We start from the raw sequence: 18,051 nt of genomic DNA, 5'->3' as shown, positions 1-18,051 counted from the left end.
TCCAGTTTCTCACATCAGTGGAAAAGAAATATTTAGACTGATAGACTAACAGATTGTGAAGATGGATCTAATCATTGTTTAATCCCATGATATTTTTATTAGGTATGTAACTTATTAATTGAATTGTGGTTTTATTTTTATTTTATTAATATAGTAACAAATTATTTTTATATATTAAATTACAAACAATGTATATACTGTTAGGTGCCAGAGTGTACACTGGAGTAAATGCAAGTAAAAAGGTAACCACAGTGATCATGATCAACCACAACGGCTTTTTATATATTATATGTAACCCTATATATTTTAGGGATCTCTTTGTAGGTCATTATTTTCTATCTGACAGGATATCAGTGATACTCCTTTCTTAAAATGCATTAAATATATGGGTATTTGTGCTGAAGTGAGAAGAGAGGGAGGTCCAAGAAGAATGATTTTTGAAATCTCATTTCATTTATCCCAAATACCCAGAGATGTTCAACAGTTCCCCTCAGTTTGGTCTCAATATCTCTGGAGCCATTTCCTTGAGCTTCAGATTCATTCCTGTTATTGCATTTTAACTTTCAAAATAACTCATTAGCCCTCTGACTCGTATCTCTAACTCAAAACATCTGTGACCCCATTCTCAACATATTTAACTGAGAAATATTTATAAAATATAAATCCAATTGCATAGATTCTTTAAAAAAATCCCAAACTCTAATGTGAACCACCTGCCTCAGAATCACCTTAGACTGGTTTACATTTCTAGAATGTACTCCAAGTGAATTATAAAGATATTTTAGGGATGAGAACATGGAATTTGTATTCAAATAAGCTAAGCAGGTGGGTGATTCTTATTTACTCTAAATTTTCAGGTCTATAGACCTTCCAAATTAAATGCTAGTACCTTTCAGGACATACAACCTTTTTATGACTTGAAGCTAGCCTTTTTTCTTGCACTGTTGCATATTATTCCAGCTTAAACAACCTTTCCCTCCAAGGGCTGCTAACATTTATTGAGATTTCAGTCTGGGCCAGATGCAGATCTAGAATCACTTTATGCATACTACCTCATTTCATTTTCAAGTAGCCTTATAAAGTAAAGATTATTATTATGATTATATCCATTTTATAAATAGGAAAACATAACAGAAAGTTCGAGAAACTGGATCAGGCTCATATTTAAATCCTGGCTGATTGGCTCAAAAGTCTACACTCCAAATTGTCATGCTTGTGATACTAGCTAGTGACATTTTAAGAATCTTCTAGTACCCCAGAGGTTGTGCATGTTGTTAAACTCAAGCCCATTACATTCTTTTATTGTTTCTTTCCTGTATATCACAACTCTCACAAGAATTGTCATTTTCTGAACTGCATTTCTGACTCACTAAAATAATTAAATGCTCATTAGTATGCTCCCACAATTCTGTATATAGCTGTATCATAAAAAATTATACAACTTGATCTTTATTCGTTTCCTTATTTGTCTCCTCCACTTCAAGCTATGGAATCTTAATGGTATCTAGAGTAGTAGCTGGGATAGGGTAAAACTGTAATAAATAGAGGTTAAATTAAATAATTAAGTAATTACATTTAATCAGATGAATTAATACATGATATGTTAATATGTAATTAGAATAGGATGTTTGAGGGGATTTTGTTTTGTTTTTTGAGGAAATTAGTACCATGTCTTGGAGAGTAAATTAAATTTAACATTTGTATTGAAACTTGAGGCTAGGACTCTTACTATCACACAGAAAGGAGTGCTAATCATAAAGGGAAATAGGAAAGGTAAATCATGCTGAAAGTTTTGGTTAAAATGTTATGAGAAGGTTAATTAATTCAAGGAAAAATTAAATAAAATAAAAACTTATGTAAAAAATCCTATTTACTTTTTTCTGCAAGATTTTAAAATTAATATTTCTTCATTTTTTAAAATAGAAAAGAAAATCTTTTGGAGTGTGTCCTTGAAGGCTTGTTTCACCTGCTGGTTCCTTAAAGTGTAAATGAAAGGGTTTAATAGAGGGGCAACAGAGGTATAAATAACTGCTACACCTTTAGATAAAGTCACCCTTTCCTTTGCTGATGGCTTCCTATAAATAAAGATACAGCTGCCATAAGTAAGGGAGACTACAATCATGTGAGAAGAACAAGTAGAAAAAGCCTTTGTTCTTTTCTGAGCAGAGGGGATTTTTAGAATGGTTTTCATAATACATGTGTAGGAAAGAATCACTAACAGCAAGGTGACAACCAGTGTTACAGCAGCTGAGACAAACGAAATCAACTCTAGTAAATGAGTGTCTGTGCAAGAAATCTGCAGCAAAGGGGATGTGTCACATATGAAATGATCAATTGCTTTGGAGGCACAGAATTTCAGTTTCAGTCCCAAGATCAAAGGTGGAAAGGTAATCAAAAAGCCAGCTGTCCATGAACTGAGTACAAGTTGGTAGCACACTTTGTTGCTCATAATGATCGGGTAATGTAGGGGTTTGCAGATAGCTACATAACGATCAAAAGACATGGCAGCAAGTAGATAAAATTCGGTGACTCCTAATAAGAGGAAAAAGAATAACTGAGCCGCACAACCATTGTAGGAAATGATCTTGTTTTTAGTCACTATGGTTACCAGGAATCTGAGAATACAGACGGTTGTCAATGAGATTTCCAAGAAGGAGAAATTTCGGAGGAAGAAATACATTGGAGTCTTGAGGCGGAGATCCAGCAGGGTAAGGAGGATGATAGATAAGTTCCCCATCACACTCAACATGTAGTTTAGAAAGAGAAATATAAAAATCACAATTTGCAATTGTGGGTCATCTGTCAATCCCAGCAGAATGAACTTTATCTCCTTTGACTGGTTCATCATTTCATATTTGAGTCCTATTAAATAAACGAAGGAAAAGAACCCCAAAAGCAGAAACAACAGGATTTTTAAAAGCTACAGACACAGGAAAAACAAGTTCAGAAATGTAAACAAGTTGAAAAGGCTGTTTTCAGTTTGATAAGGCAGATGATACTTAAAATTATAGCAGAGATCACCTAAGCATCTTCTCATTGACTGTTCATTTAAGCCAATGTTATTTTTATAACAATAGTAAATTCTTTCTTTTCTTCCCTTTTAAACTTTAAGGGTAATTTAAATTTTGGCTGATCATTTCCAAATGAATTCTTCTTAAATGTTCTAAATAGAGAGAATATAAGTATTACTGGGAACATATTTTCTGTGTATATTTAATAATGTATTGAAAAATATCTAGACAATTCTGCCAGTGTCCATTTACAGGGATTATTCAAAAACCCTTAGCTCAACAGAAGATTTTTAAAATATTTTAAAAGAACATATAAAAATATTAACTGTTATGTATTTTCTCCATGATTAAAATTTTCTAACATATGTCATTAATTATTTTGCACTAATGTAGTCTTCTCCACTATTCCTTCATCTTATTTACTTTATTATTTTTCTCTGATTTCAAATACATCATTCCTCTCATAATCAGTTACATTAAGCTTGTTTCTATATAATCAGAAAGTATTAAATATTGTATTTACATGGAAATAGAAAAAATATGACAATTCACATATCAATGGAAATTACTTGGCTTTTACTGAAGAATTCTTTTCATTATGATCTAGATATTTATTCTGAATTACAATTGACATAATTTGTACAGGATATATTGGTATAATTTTTCCCCTATGAGAATATGGTAGAAAGAAAAGTCAAATAATAAATGATAAATATTCTCACTTTTATAATGTTATAAAATATTCAATTATTCCAAAAGGAAATTTAATTACAATATTTTTCTTTAGTAGCTTTCAGAGAAGAGTTGCATTCTGGATATTATATGCATCTGTTAATACTTACCACTTCCAATCACGCTTACCTCTTTCATACCAGATAAAATTCAGATACTATGTTTTTCTTAAATATTTAAACCTAGATAAACATTTTATTTATAAAAATTCTAAATAAAAGTGTGATGTCCTAAGCAAAATAAAAACATTTTGGGAAATCTCTCATATAAAAGGAACCCAAATTTTATAACAAAGAATTGCTGTCTCCAATTGCACATTAATAATGGCTCCAGTTTTATAATTTTGCTTAGTTTTATCATTTGAAGTGACTCAAGGGAATTAGTTGAAATAAAAAGAAAGAAAAAATGCCCTCTGGAGACTGGTATTCAGGGTGTATCAGTTAAGTAAAACAAAGAAAGAAGTAAATTAAAACCATTGTGAATAGCTTCAAGTGCAAAGCTAAAGGGACATTCTCCCTCCAAAAAAAGTTAGAAATTATTTAAACTCTATACAAAATGCCAACAAGAATTTCAGATATTACAATGCCCTGGAAAAATTCTACTGGTAACAGGGTTTACCCCAAATAGGAAACTCACTTTTTATTCCATTACAAAATATATTAGGATTTCATTAATTTGATTGTTACCCCCAAATTGGGGAGGTGTCAGTATGTAAATACTTCTGATTTATTTTGAAACAATATAAAACTTAAAGAAAAATTACAAAAATACAACAAGCAACTTGTATTCCTGAGCAATTTGAAATGCCCCATGTCCTGCTTAATACACTAATGCATATTTACTACAGAAAGAATATTCTACTACAAAACCACAATGCAGCCATCAATATCAAAACATTTATATATTACTGATGTTAAAGATGACATGATCTTATATATAGAAGATCCTAAACACTCCTCCCCCCAATAAAAAACATGTTAGACTAATAACCAGATACAAAATCAATGTACAAAAATCAGTTGCACTTTGTACACTAAAAAACAAGCATTCTAAAAAGGGAATTAATTAAACAATTCCATTACAATAGCTTCATAAAAAGAATAAAATAATTAGGAATAAATTTAACTAAGGAGTTAACAATCTTGATAACTAAAAAGTATGAAACATTGACAAATGAAATTTAAGAAGACACAAGTATCTCAAGAATGGAAAAATAAGCACCACATGTACTCACCAGCAAATTGGTTTCCCTGATCATCACCTAAGTGCACATTTGGGAATAACACCAATTGGGTTTTGTACTAAGGTGGGGGTGGGGAGAGGGGATGGGTGTATACCTACATGATGAGTGCATTGCGCACTGTCTGGGGAATGGACACGCTTGAAGCTCTGACTTGGGGGGATGGGCGGGACATGGACAATATATATAACCTGAACTTTTGTACCCCCATAATAAGCTGAAATAAATAAAAAAAAAAGAGGACACAAGTAATTAGAGAGATATCCCATGTTCATGGATTAGAATATTTAATATTGTTAAAGTATCCATACTAACCCAAACTGATTAACAGATTCAAAGCAAACTCTATCAAAATTACAATGATATTTTTTACAGAGATAGAAAAAATAACTAAAATTGATGGGGAACCACAGAGGACTCCAAGCAGCCAAAACACTTGAAAAAGAAAAATAAAGCTGGAGGCATCACATTTCCTGATTTTAAAATATATTACAAAGCTAAAGTAATTAAAAGAGTGTTGAACTGGCATAAAAACAGACATGTAGACAAATGAAACAAAATAGAAAGCCCGGAATTAAATCTACAGATATATAGTCAATTGATATTTTAAAAGCATGCCAAAAATACACAATGTGTAAAGGATAGTCTCTTCAACAAATGGTGTTGGGAAAACTATATGTCCACATAGAAAAGAATAATATTAGCCACTTATGTTACACAATACACAAAAATCAACTCAGAATGAATTAAATTACATAAAACCTAAAATTATAAAACTTGTAGAAGAAAATATGGAGGATATCTTGATGAGACTGGTCTTGACAATGATTTCTTGGGTATGACACTGAAGGCACAGGCACCAAAATAAAAAATAGACAAGTAAGATTGCACCAAACTAAAAATCTTCTGCAGAGCAAAGCAAACAATAAATAGGATAAAAAGGCAACCTATGGATCTGGAGAAGAGATATTTGTAAACCATAAAGCCCTGCTGAGGGGTTAATTTCCAAAATCTATAAGGAACTCCTACAACTCAATAGAAAAAAAATCTCTAAATAACCCAGTTTAAAAATGGGTAAAGATCTTGGGTACACATTTCCCCAAAGAAAATAGACAATGGTCAATAAGTAATTGACAAAGTCTTCAGCATCATAAATTATCAGACTGTATAGATCAAAACAACAATGAGTCATCACCTAACACCTGTTAGGGTTACCATTATCAAAAAAACAAAGGATAATACTGTTGGTGAGGGTGTGGAAAAATTAGTACTCTTGTACAGTGTTGGTGGGCTGTAAAACAGTGCAGCCACAAGGAAAAACAAATTAAAGATAGAACTACCATAAGATCCAGCAGTCCCACTTCTAGATATATGTTCAAAAGAATTGAAATCAGTATTGCAAATTGATATCTGCACCTCCATATTTCTTGCAGCATTATCCATCTACTCATGTACAAAGATAACTATATATATATAAATACATATATATATACATACATGTATATATATGTTTCTATTTATGTATCTGTGCGTATGTGTATCCATATGTGGTTAGTAACTATCTTATATCTTACTGAGCAGTGCAGACCTAAGTAGTCTTCTAAATAGTCTGTTAAAATAAAAAGAGGCAAGTGATATCCAAACAATTTTAATGGAATGATGATTGAGGTTGAATTTAAGGATGAAGTTCACCTTTTCTAGTACATATGTTGATGAACTTTTCCAAACATATGTAGTCATACAACCACCACCACAATCAAGGTATAAAACGTTTTTATCATCCTAAAATGTTCCCTTATGACACTTTTTTTTTTATCTTTCTGTGCCTAGTTTATTTCACTTAAAATAATGTCCTCCAGATCCATCCATGTTTCTGCAAATGACAAAATTTCCTTCTTTTTCATGGCTAAATAATATTCCATTGTGTACATACACTTCTGTAGCCAATACCTTCTTCTCACTCTCGGCCTCTGGAACCACAGATCAGATTTCTGTCCCTATAGTTCAGTCTTTTCCAGAATCACGTAAATGGAATAATATACTATTTTTGTGTGATTACAAACCATTTTGTGTCTGCTTCTTTCACTTAGTATATTGTTTTTAAGATTAATTTGTGTTTTTTATGTATCAGTAGTTTATTCCATTTATGTGTAAAACCAGCTTGGGAATTTCCAATGTTTCCCCAGACAGTTAACTGCTGATGTTCCTGTTAAATATTTCACTGATTTTTCTAAATCACTTGTAATACTCCTCTGGGATACTTTCTCTTTGGCTTTTTATTTACCGTGATGTATTTTATTGCCAACAATTAGTGCTTTGTTAACTTTGATCCCCAGAGTAAATTTTATTTTATTTCAATAGATTCTCTTGAGTCTGTAGTAAGTAGACAATGATAAAACTGCAGCATTTTATAGCTGTACAGTTGGCAATATGATATTTCTTCCTTGGAAGAGTTGTTTATCTTTTCATCAGATGATTTCCTAATTTTATTTTTAATTTTCCAATTTTTATCTTATTTCATTTTAAATAATATATATCTACTTTGAGGTTTTGAGTGATGGCAATCTCAATTGTAAGAATAAAATTTTACAAAGTTAACTTATTGGGAATGGAAGATGGATGTCCTTTGAAATTATTAATACCTGAGTCCCAAGTTTCATAGTGAGTATGAATTTGAGGAAACGTGGAAATTCTTTACCGAAACACAATATGTACACATTGCCTCTCTCCACAAAAATTATTGGTAGCAAATTTCCCCATTGCGTAATAAAATATGGTCATAAAAATGAGTAAAATTGTCATTAATTATGTTAGCATATATCTCTTCCGTGCACACAGAGGGAAATGAATAATAGATCCAAAACGGTAAGTCAACTATACTTTAAACTTAACTCAAAATCAGAAATTAAGGCAAGTGCACAGTAAATCCAATTCAGGGAGTTAAATTTGACTACTGAAGTTTCATATTTTACCAATGTTTTTTAAATGGGTAATTAATTTTATGGTTATGTACTAATAGGCATTGTGACCTATTCTATTCATATGCTATTGCATCTATGCTTTATTTTCTCTGATTGTCTTTGTGAATTATATATATCTCTGGGTGAAGTAATGTGGAAAACATACTGAGCAACTCTTTTCTAGAATTTGAGATAACATAGTTCTAGAGCAGTTTGTTAGACCCACATAGTGTAGAAATTGACTAATTCCTAGAAAACTTTTCAAATCAGAAGTAGAGCAAAAATGGGAGTATTAAAGATAACAAGGGCACAAATACTTATTTTTACAATAAAAGCTTGCAACCACTTAGCAGCCAAAGCCTGCAAATCTACAGTTGTCATTTAAAAACATTAAATCTATTCACTAACACCTGTTATACAAAATCACATTATGCCTGCAAAATGTTAGTGATATTTTTATCCAAATCAGTTTAATAAAGTAATACATGGAAAGTACGGCAATATTAATAAGATAAATGCAAAAAAGTCAACAAATAGAGTTCTTTAGTAATCTATTTCATTTAAAAGTCCACACATAATGCATAAAATGAAGTAGGCTGACATATTTACTATAACAAGGGTAGTACAGCATGGGACTAAATAGAATTCTTATATGTAGAAAGGATAGGAAGTAATATTTTTTCTGGGATAGTCAATGTAAAGAATATCAAAGAAGCAAAGCAAAATATTAATACATTAATACATTCATACAATTAATGATACAGAGCCAAATTATGTAGCCACATTTCAAAAAGGCTAATTGAAAAGAAGATACAATATTTTCAATTAAAATTTATAACTTGTTTGTGTTTGTCACGTTTTGCTTTGTTTTATTTGTCTTATATGCTGGTAAATTACTGTCCATTTGAATATTGGAAAGCCAATCAAGAAAATTAATAATAATAATGGTATACTATCAGTACAGAGAAAACTTCAAAACAACTGAAACTTGAATCTCTAACTACTTATTGGAAATCAATACTGCCTTAGTCAATGACCAGCATGGGAATTATAATGTAACTCTAAATCTTGGTTTTCAAACATTATCCTGATACTCAGTCTAAAAGGGCAAACCAGCTTAGTGCAATTTGCACAGGTATGATAAAAATAATAGAAAAATAAATTTTAAGTAATATGATTTTATTTAAATTATACATGCAGGGTTCACTTAGGAGTGACAAGCTAAAATGCATATTAACCAAATATACATATGTTATTCTATTTCTAGAGGGAAATTTGTGAGGACTGTTACAAAGTGAACTAATAGATTAGAAGGAATTTTGAATTAACCTATGGCAAGTAATTATGTGTCATCTGCAATTTTTTTCCCTATTATTTATTTATTTATTTTTTTCCTAAGCCTTCCAGAGAAGAGATCATCTGCAATTTTAGGCTGGAGGAATCATTTGCATATGAGTAAGTTTGAAAACATATTTCTTTTTCTGCTTTAGGAAACTAATTTTGTTTTTATTTTCCTACATAGATTAGATTAAGCTCACAAAAGAGAAATGAAGAACCAAACAATGGAAATAGAGTTCATTCTGTTGGGATTGACAGATGATCCCCAATTGCAAATTGTGATTTTCCTGTTTTTGTTTCTCAACTACATGCTGAGCCTGATGGGGAACTTCATCATCATCCTCGTTACCCTGCTAGATCCCCGTCTCAAGACTCCAATGTATTTCTTCCTCCGTAATTTCTCCTTTTTGGAAATCATATTTACAACACTGTGTATTCCCAGATTCTTGATAACCATTGTAACTAGGGACAAAACCATTTCTTACAATAATTGTGCAGCTCAATTATTCTTTATCCTTCTACTGGGAGTTACTGAGTTTTACCTCCTTGCTGCCATGTCCTATGACCGCTATGTTGCTATCTGCAAACCACTGCATTACCCAATCATTATGAGCAGTAAAGTATGCTACCAACTCGTATTTAGCTCTTGGGTAACTGGATTCCTAATTATCTTTCCCCCATTAGTCATGGGACTCAAGCTGGATTTCTGTGCTTCCAAAATAATTGATCACTTTATGTGTGAAACTTCTCCTATCCTGCAAATCTCCTGCACAGATACACATGTCCTAGAATTGATGTCTTTCATCTTAGCTGTGGTGACACTTGTGGTCACATTGGTATTAGTGATTCTCTCTTACACTTGCATCATTAAGACCATTCTGAAATTCCCATTGGCACAAGAAAGGACCAAAGCTTTTTCCACTTGTACTTCCCACATGATCGTTGTCTCCATGACTTATGGTAGCTGTATCTTTATGTATATTAAACCATCTGCAAAAGAAAGAGTGACTGTGTCCAAAGGTGTAGCTTTGCTGTATACCTCAATTGCTCCTTTATTAAATCCCTTCATTTATACTCTAAGGAACCAGCAGGTGAAAGAAGTCTTCTGGGATGTATTACAGAAGAATCTGTATTTCTCAAAAAAAAAAATGTTTTAAGAATATGATATGAATTACATCCTTACCACAAAAACTGGAAAAACATGTTTCATGTATTTGTTTTAATCATGTTTTTCTACCTCATCAGTTATCTAATGTAAGAGATTTTCTTGAAGAATTTTCTAATTCAGTTCTACCCTTACATTCGATTCTTTCTTATGAAACATTTCACACTGCTGCAATAACTTCCTTCAATTCCTTAATCCAAACTTAAAATAACATCTCTTTATGGCCTATCAGTTTCCAGAAACCATGACTTTGAATAAAATGTGTCTCGTGTAACTTGCTTTATGTAATTTGTTAATCAATTCTATATATATATATATATATATATATATATATAAAACATCTATCTAATTCTGAAATTTATGAGGGGTTCAATCCTTACTTTTAAAAAGCTTTCCTTGCTTAACGGATGTAAACAGATAAACCAAATGTAGTCATGCATCACTTAATTATGGGACTACTTCTGAGAAATGCATCATTAGGCAATTTCATTGTGCAAACATCATAGACTGTACTTACACAAACCTAGATGGTATAGCCTATGATACACTTAGGCTAAATGGTAAAGCCCACTGCTCCTAGGCCACAAACCTGTACAGGATATTACTGTACTAAATACTATAGGCAATTGTAACACTGCGGAGAATTAGCTATGCTACCCGTAAAGAGGTTTTTTTTCCGGTCGGGTCTCTCAGGCAGGAGTCGTCGCAAAGGATGAAAAAATAGTAGGAAACAGAAATAAAAAATAATAATAGGCAGAGCAAAGATATAGTTTATAAAGTAAAGGTTTATGAAGATAGACAAAGGGAGGGTGTCCGGAAGGTATATATTTCTCCCGCGAAAATATAACAAAGACTGAACTTTTTACATGGGTACTTATAGGGCAGATATATGCTCGGGTTGCCAAGGGCAATGGGATTTACATAATAACAGGCAGTTTGGTTTAGGGTCAAAGTCTTCTAAAAGGCTACTACAGATCCTATAACTAACTCTATCTAGGTGAACAATGAGTTACAAAATCTTCTTAGGGTAAACTTCTAAGTTTTATGACAAGGCTATTACTTTAGCAAAAATCAGAGACATCTTGGCTCCGGTAATTGTGTTCTTGGAGACAGGGATGATCTCAGAAGTCAACATGAGCTGTGCCTTGTGCTAATTACTTTAACCACATGGTTCTGTCTGGGCCCAGCTTGGGCATTAGCATATCTATTTGATCAGCTGTCATCTCCCGTGGCCTTTAATCAGTTCTGGCAACCTATGCCCTAGGTGAAGCCTGTCTTGTCTTTCGAAACAGGTGAGAACCATAGGTCCAGCCTACAGCTGTCTCTTTGAAATGCAGCTGTTACTGACCAATGAGATGCCCTCCTGAGGCAAGGCAGCTTTTGAACTAACATATTTATTTTTTCTTTAAGGCAAAGCCTTATTTTGACTTCTGAAATCAAATCTTGTCTCCAAAAATACAGGGAGCATTTCTATAACTCAGTATTCTTAGGCTCAACATAACACAATGGTAAACATTTGTATATGTAAAAATATCTAAACATAAAAGATACAGTAAAAATATGGCATTATAATCTTATGAGACCAACTTCTTTATTCTCTTTTTTATTTCAGGATATTACAGAGATACAAGTGTTTAGGTTACATATATTGCCTTTGTCCTGCCCGAGTCAGAGCTACAGGTGTGTCCATCCCCCAGACAGTGCGCACCACACCCATTAGGTATGAATATATCCATACCTTCCTTCCCCTGCCAACCTGTCTGACCCCTGATGAATGTTGCTTCCTTATGTGCATATATGTGTTGATCAGTTAATACAAATTTGATGGTGAGTGTATGTGGTGCTTGTTTTTCCATTCTTGTGATACCTCACTTGGAACAATGGGCTCCAGCTCTATCTAAGATAATATAAGAGGTATTAGTTCACCATTGTTTTTTGTGGCTGAGTAGTACTCCATGGTATACATATACCACATTTTATTGGTACTGGGCACTTGAGTTGCTTCCACCTCTTTGCAATTGTGAATCGTGCGGCTATAAACATTCTAGTGCAATGTAAAAATGTCTTTTTCCCTTTGGGAAGATGTCCGATAGTGGGATTGTTGGATCAAATGGTAATTCTACTTTTACTTCTTTGAGATATCTTCATACTACTTTCCATAGAGGTTGTACTAGTTTGCAATCCCACCAACAGTGTATAAGTGTTCCTATCTCTTCGCATCTACACCAACATTTCTTTTGGGTATTTTTGATAAAAGCCATTCTTATTGGAGTTAAGTGATATCTCATTGTGGTTTTGATTTGCATTTCCCTGATGATTAGAGATGTTAAGCATTTTTGCATATGTTTGTTGGCCATTAGTCTATCTTCTTTTGAAAAGTTTCTGTTTATGTCCTTTGCCTGCTTTTTAATGGAATTGTTTGATTTTTTTCTTGCTGATTTTCCTGAGTTCTGTATAGATCCTAGTTATCAGCCCTTTATCGGATATATAGCGTGCAAATATATTTCTCATTCTGTAGGTAGTCTATTTGCCCTAGTGATAGTTTCTTTGGCTGTGCAGAAGCTTTTTAATTTGATCAGGTCCCATTTATTTATTTTGTTGATGCTGTGATTGCTTTTGGGGTCTTCTTCACAAATTTTTTGCCTAGGCTTATGTCTATAAGAGTTTTTCCAATGTTTTTTTTTCTAGAATTCTTATGGCTTCATGCTTTAGGTGTAAATCTGTTATACATTGTGAGTTGATTTTTGTGAAAGGTGAGAGGTGTGGATCCTGTTGTAGTCTTCTATACATGGCTATCCAATTTTCTAAGCACCATTGATTGAATAGGGATTCTTTTGCCCAGTGTATGTTTTTGTCTGTTTTGTCAAAGATCAAATGGCTATATGAGGATGATTTTATATCTGGGTTCTCTGTTCTGTTTCATTGGTCTATGTCTCTTTTCTTGTGCCAGTACCATTCAGTTTTGGCTACTATAGCCTTGTAGTATAGCTTGAGGTCTGGTAGACTGATGCCTCCTGATTTGTTCTTTTTGCTTAAGGTCACTTTAGCTATCCAGGGTCTTCTCTGGTTCCATATAAAGCTTAGAATTATTTTTTCTAGATCTGCAAAAAATGATGCTGATATTTTAATAGGGATTGCAATGAATCTGTAGATCATTTTGGGCAGTATAGACATTTTAACAATGTTGATTCTGCCAATTCACGAGCATGGTATGGTTTTCCATCTGTTTATATCCTCTGCTATCCTTCCTTAGTGTTTCATAGTTCTTCCTGTAGACGTCTGTCACCTCCTTAGTTAAATATATTCCTAGGTATTTTATTTTCTTTATTGCTATTGTGAAGAGTTTTGAGTCTTTGATTTGGTTCTCAGTTTGACTGTTGTTGGCGTATAGGAATGCTACTGATTTGTGTACATTGATTTTGTAACCTGAGACTTTGCTGAATTTATTTTTCAATTCAGTAGCCTCTTGGCAGAATCTTTGGGGGTTTCTAAATATTAGATATACCATCAGCAAAGAGTGATAGTTTGATCTCTTCTGTCCCCATTTAGATGCCTTTGATTTCCTTCTCTTGTTGTGATTTATATATTAATACATGGTTCTGAAAAACAAGGAGTCCTAGAAAACCTAGATATAAAAAGTTGTTCAAAGAAGATGACAGAGAAGAGCAATGCTAATCTAAAGGCAGAATACATTAATAATGTTAATAGGAAGTAGGCATTTTGAGACTTCCATTCATTTTTTGATTAATTAAAAAATATTTTATTGAATGACTGCATTACATTAAATTCTTTGTTAGGGAATAATGAACAAAATGTTCATTTTGCTTTAAAAATGCTCATAGTCCATTAGTAGAGACAGTCAAGAAAAATAAAGTTCCAAGTAAATTGCTGTCATATGGGTAAGCATACTGAACCATTCCTAGATGCTTATGTGATCCTATGTGACTATAAAATATAGCAATGAAGGTCCAATTATATAGATGAAGAAAAAAGGCAACTTTGGCTTGGGAACTTTGGTACAAGCATCTTGATATCAGAGAGAGATGTAGGGCATGATGAATACTAAAGAGCTGTAAGTATTTAAGGATACAAAGATTTACTGTGTCTCAAAGCAGACTGATGGAGAATTACTAAGTAATATCTCTGAGTGAGATAATGAATTATGAATCATGTATTCTACAGCTACAGGTGAGGCTGGTGATGTGGATAAGTCAGTGTTTAATTCAAAAATGACAGAATATTTCCCATAGACATGAAGGAAAATAAAATACACTTAAAGTGCACCACAATTATGTTTAATTCTGAAATTCTACATTTCACTTGTATATTTTTATTTTGCAAGATTTCTACCCTCCATAAAAAGTTGGTACAATAGCTGAGTTGCTGGCTCATAGACCTTATTTAAAATCACTATTTTGGTATGTATTGATTATTTGTGATTATTTCCTGTGACTCTCTATGCCTCATTCTTTAGAAGGAGAAAAAATACCCACTTAAAGGAACTGTTAAAACCTCAGAGGACTAGATAAAACATTTAACATAGTTTAAGACATAACATTCACATAACAAAAGTGTTTGTTTTATAGGATATTTTGCTTTGCATAATAAATTGAATCAATAAAATTAACTCTTCCCTGAAAAGCATGAAAAGGAAGTAATTGCTATTTTTTGCTTTCTATTTATTCTCTCATAATTCACCATAGGCCTCTTCCCTCACTTTTACAGCTCTGTGTTATTTGCAATTATGATTCTCTTTGCTGAGAATATCCATTTAATTACATTTATTATATTAACTGGAAATCCTTCCTGTATAATTCAGATCTTGTGAGCAACCCCATCTTTACATTGATGTGACACTTGGTATATGCTTTTATAAAAAAAATTAATTCTGTATGTATATGTATACCTTTTCAACTGTCATCTGAAATCCCATATCGTGAAGATGGTATTATTCTCTTAACCCAAATTGCTACCACATACTTACAACCTAGTTGCTTTAAAAAAAATTTTTAGACTAATATATGATTGAATTTTGATGATTATATAAAAATTATAAAGAGTTTATACATGGAAGATTCTTATTCTAGTTATAGAAAAGTATAAATATCCACATAGAGATATTGAGTTAAAAAATAGTATATGCATAATCTCTTATTTTATTACTTTCCAGATAATATCTTAAAATGTTCAATATGTATAATAGTAATTGTTTTGATTTTCCTGTTCATTTTGTGCATGGACTTGAATTGAGAAATAAACCTCAGTGTTTCCTGGATGTAAAATAAAAATACTTGAAACAGTTTGGCGTCTTCTAGAAATCTAGGGTGTACTTGGTAACATAACTTCTTTCAGATAGATAGACCTGGGAGAATAATAGACATGCAGTGGTGACACAAGAAAGTGACTCCCAATGCTGGGAATCACTTGAAGTCTTAGTGAGTTGTTGGCTTCATGCAAGAAAGAATTCAGGAGCGAGCCAACAGTATAAAGTGAAACCAAGTTTTAATCAGAAAGTATAGAAAATCTACTGCTCCCCAGACAGAGTAGAGGCTAGTTTTCCCAGTGGATGACTAAAGGAACGGGACCCATGGTTCCTTTAGCCCCTCTATTTAAGCAAAGGCTTAATTATAGGCTAAACAAGAGGAGGAATATTCACATTATTTCTTGGAAAGGGCTTAGTGTTTTCCTGGAATTAGGGTGACACCTTCCTTTTGACTAAATATGGTCAAACTGGGAGTGTCATGGTGTCAGGTTCATGATAGGAGTGGGAGGTTTCCTTAGAAATGTTCATGGTAATTTTATGGTAATAATAGTATAATAAAGCTATAAGGTCAAGAAGCAGTAGGTTTCTCCACAATCTTGGTTCTAACCAGTTGGAACTAGTCCTGCCACCATGTTGTTTTGATCAGGGTAACTGGAAACTTTTTTTTAAAGACTTCCTGACTCAGTCAGGCAATGCCTGCACAGTTAAGCAATGCCTAAAGAAATGCCTGAAGCATTGCCTGGCAGTTTCGTGTCTCAGTGGTATTAATACATGGATCAAAGTCAGTAGAAGAGCAATCCATGATTCATAATACAGATTGGAGGCAGAAAGAGATACGGAGGAGAATTTTGTCCCTGTTTGAAGATCTTCATAACCTTATTCTTAGTAACTCTTTTTAATTAAGAAATAATGTGATTTTTTTTATGACACACGAGATTATCAAGAAAGACATAAGAGTATAAGTAAGAGTGAAAACTAAGGTGATAGCGAAAGCTATCACATTTTTTTCAAATGCATGTGTGATTTTTAGGACTAAAATAAACCCACATTTAGCAATTATCATGATTGATCATTATTCTACTAAGAGAAAAGGCAGGAAAACTGACATTCTATATCTTTGTCAATGATAATATTTCCTGGTTTAAAGGCTGTTTACATTAATTTGTTGTGTTTATTAAATTAAATTTTAATTAGAAATTATTTATTCTCCTCACTAGAATTTGAGAAAAATTTAAGCAAAAAACCATATTTTTCATCACTACATCTTAAACACCTGTCATAAGATAATTATTAAGTATAACCAGAATGAGTTAATCATATATTAGAAAGTCCTTTAACAATGCTATTATTTAATATAAATTTCTATTAATAAATTATTACAAATGACAGAGTGAATAATACTAAGAAGTTTTATATAATACGTTTTGCATATGACTTGCCTAATACAAAGTACAGTGTGTAGAATATTATGATAAGAGATGTTATTTCTCTTGTCTTCTTCCAAATACTCTAAAGGTATTTCTGGATTCTCAGATTAAATTTTAGTTCTCCACAAAGCTAAACTCTCACCAGCTTATCAAAATTTCGTGTATTTTCCTTGATATTTTTTACAATTTCTCTTCTCTCTGTTTTTGTTTCAATTTTTAGAGTTATTTAATATACCTAAAGATTACCTCTGACCCAAGAAGAATAATAATTTTTGATACCTCATAAAGTTGTTGGCAGAATTAAATGAGACAATACATAGAATATTATTGGAATATGTCTGCAATATAGTCATTACTGAAAATCTTCATCTTCTTCTCTCCTGTTACTACTTCTCATCATTACCATAATTAACATTATTAGTATAATAATCTGAATACATATGACTTTCTAAAATTTTCAAATATTGAAGTGGATATTTATATTTTTCCCACCCACTAGTGATTGTGGTTATTTGATTTCACAGAAATGGAAATAGAATCGAATTTCCTAAAAGCATTCATTTCTATTACCTGGTAAGAATGAAGTATTCTAAAGTCCATATCTATCCTGATATTCTCTCCATCAAACTAAATGCCCTATGTCTCTTCCAAAACAGACCACTCCTATTCAAAATCATAATCATTAACTAGGATTTTTCACTTCATCCAAATACATGTGAATAGAACAGTTTAATGTTTGGAAAATTATGCAGAAATATTCAGCTTTATCAAATTTATTGAATGCAATGTGGGGAAAATTTTAATATGAAAATGGAAAAAAAACACCAGTATATAATTATATTGAAGCAATGAGACTTTTGAGAGGGTACGCATAATAGAAAGCATTAACAAAAACTTTATTCCTTTAACATTCTT

The 18,051-nt window shown here is 32.4% G+C and overlaps 2 protein-coding genes across 2 annotated transcripts; one reads left to right on the top strand and one right to left on the bottom strand.

Moving 5' to 3' along the window:
• Positions 1-1,870: 1,870 nt before the first annotated feature.
• On the bottom strand, positions 1,871-2,848 carry LOC138397292 (olfactory receptor 6C6-like). Its single transcript, XM_069491237.1, has one exon. It carries the CDS (start codon positions 2,846-2,848, stop codon positions 1,871-1,873), a length of 978 nt encoding a protein of 325 aa, XP_069347338.1.
• Positions 2,849-9,490: 6,642 nt separating this feature from the next.
• Positions 9,491-10,438, top strand: LOC138397291 (olfactory receptor 6C6). The gene has a single exon (XM_069491235.1). It carries the CDS (start codon positions 9,491-9,493, stop codon positions 10,436-10,438), a length of 948 nt encoding a protein of 315 aa, XP_069347336.1.
• Positions 10,439-18,051: the final 7,613 nt, after the last annotated feature.

This window comes from Eulemur rufifrons, chromosome 16 (assembly GCF_041146395.1).
Source record: "Eulemur rufifrons isolate Redbay chromosome 16, OSU_ERuf_1, whole genome shotgun sequence".
Lineage (NCBI taxonomy): Eukaryota > Metazoa > Chordata > Mammalia > Primates > Lemuridae > Eulemur > Eulemur rufifrons.
This window is presented reverse-complemented; position numbering and strand designations above follow the sequence as displayed.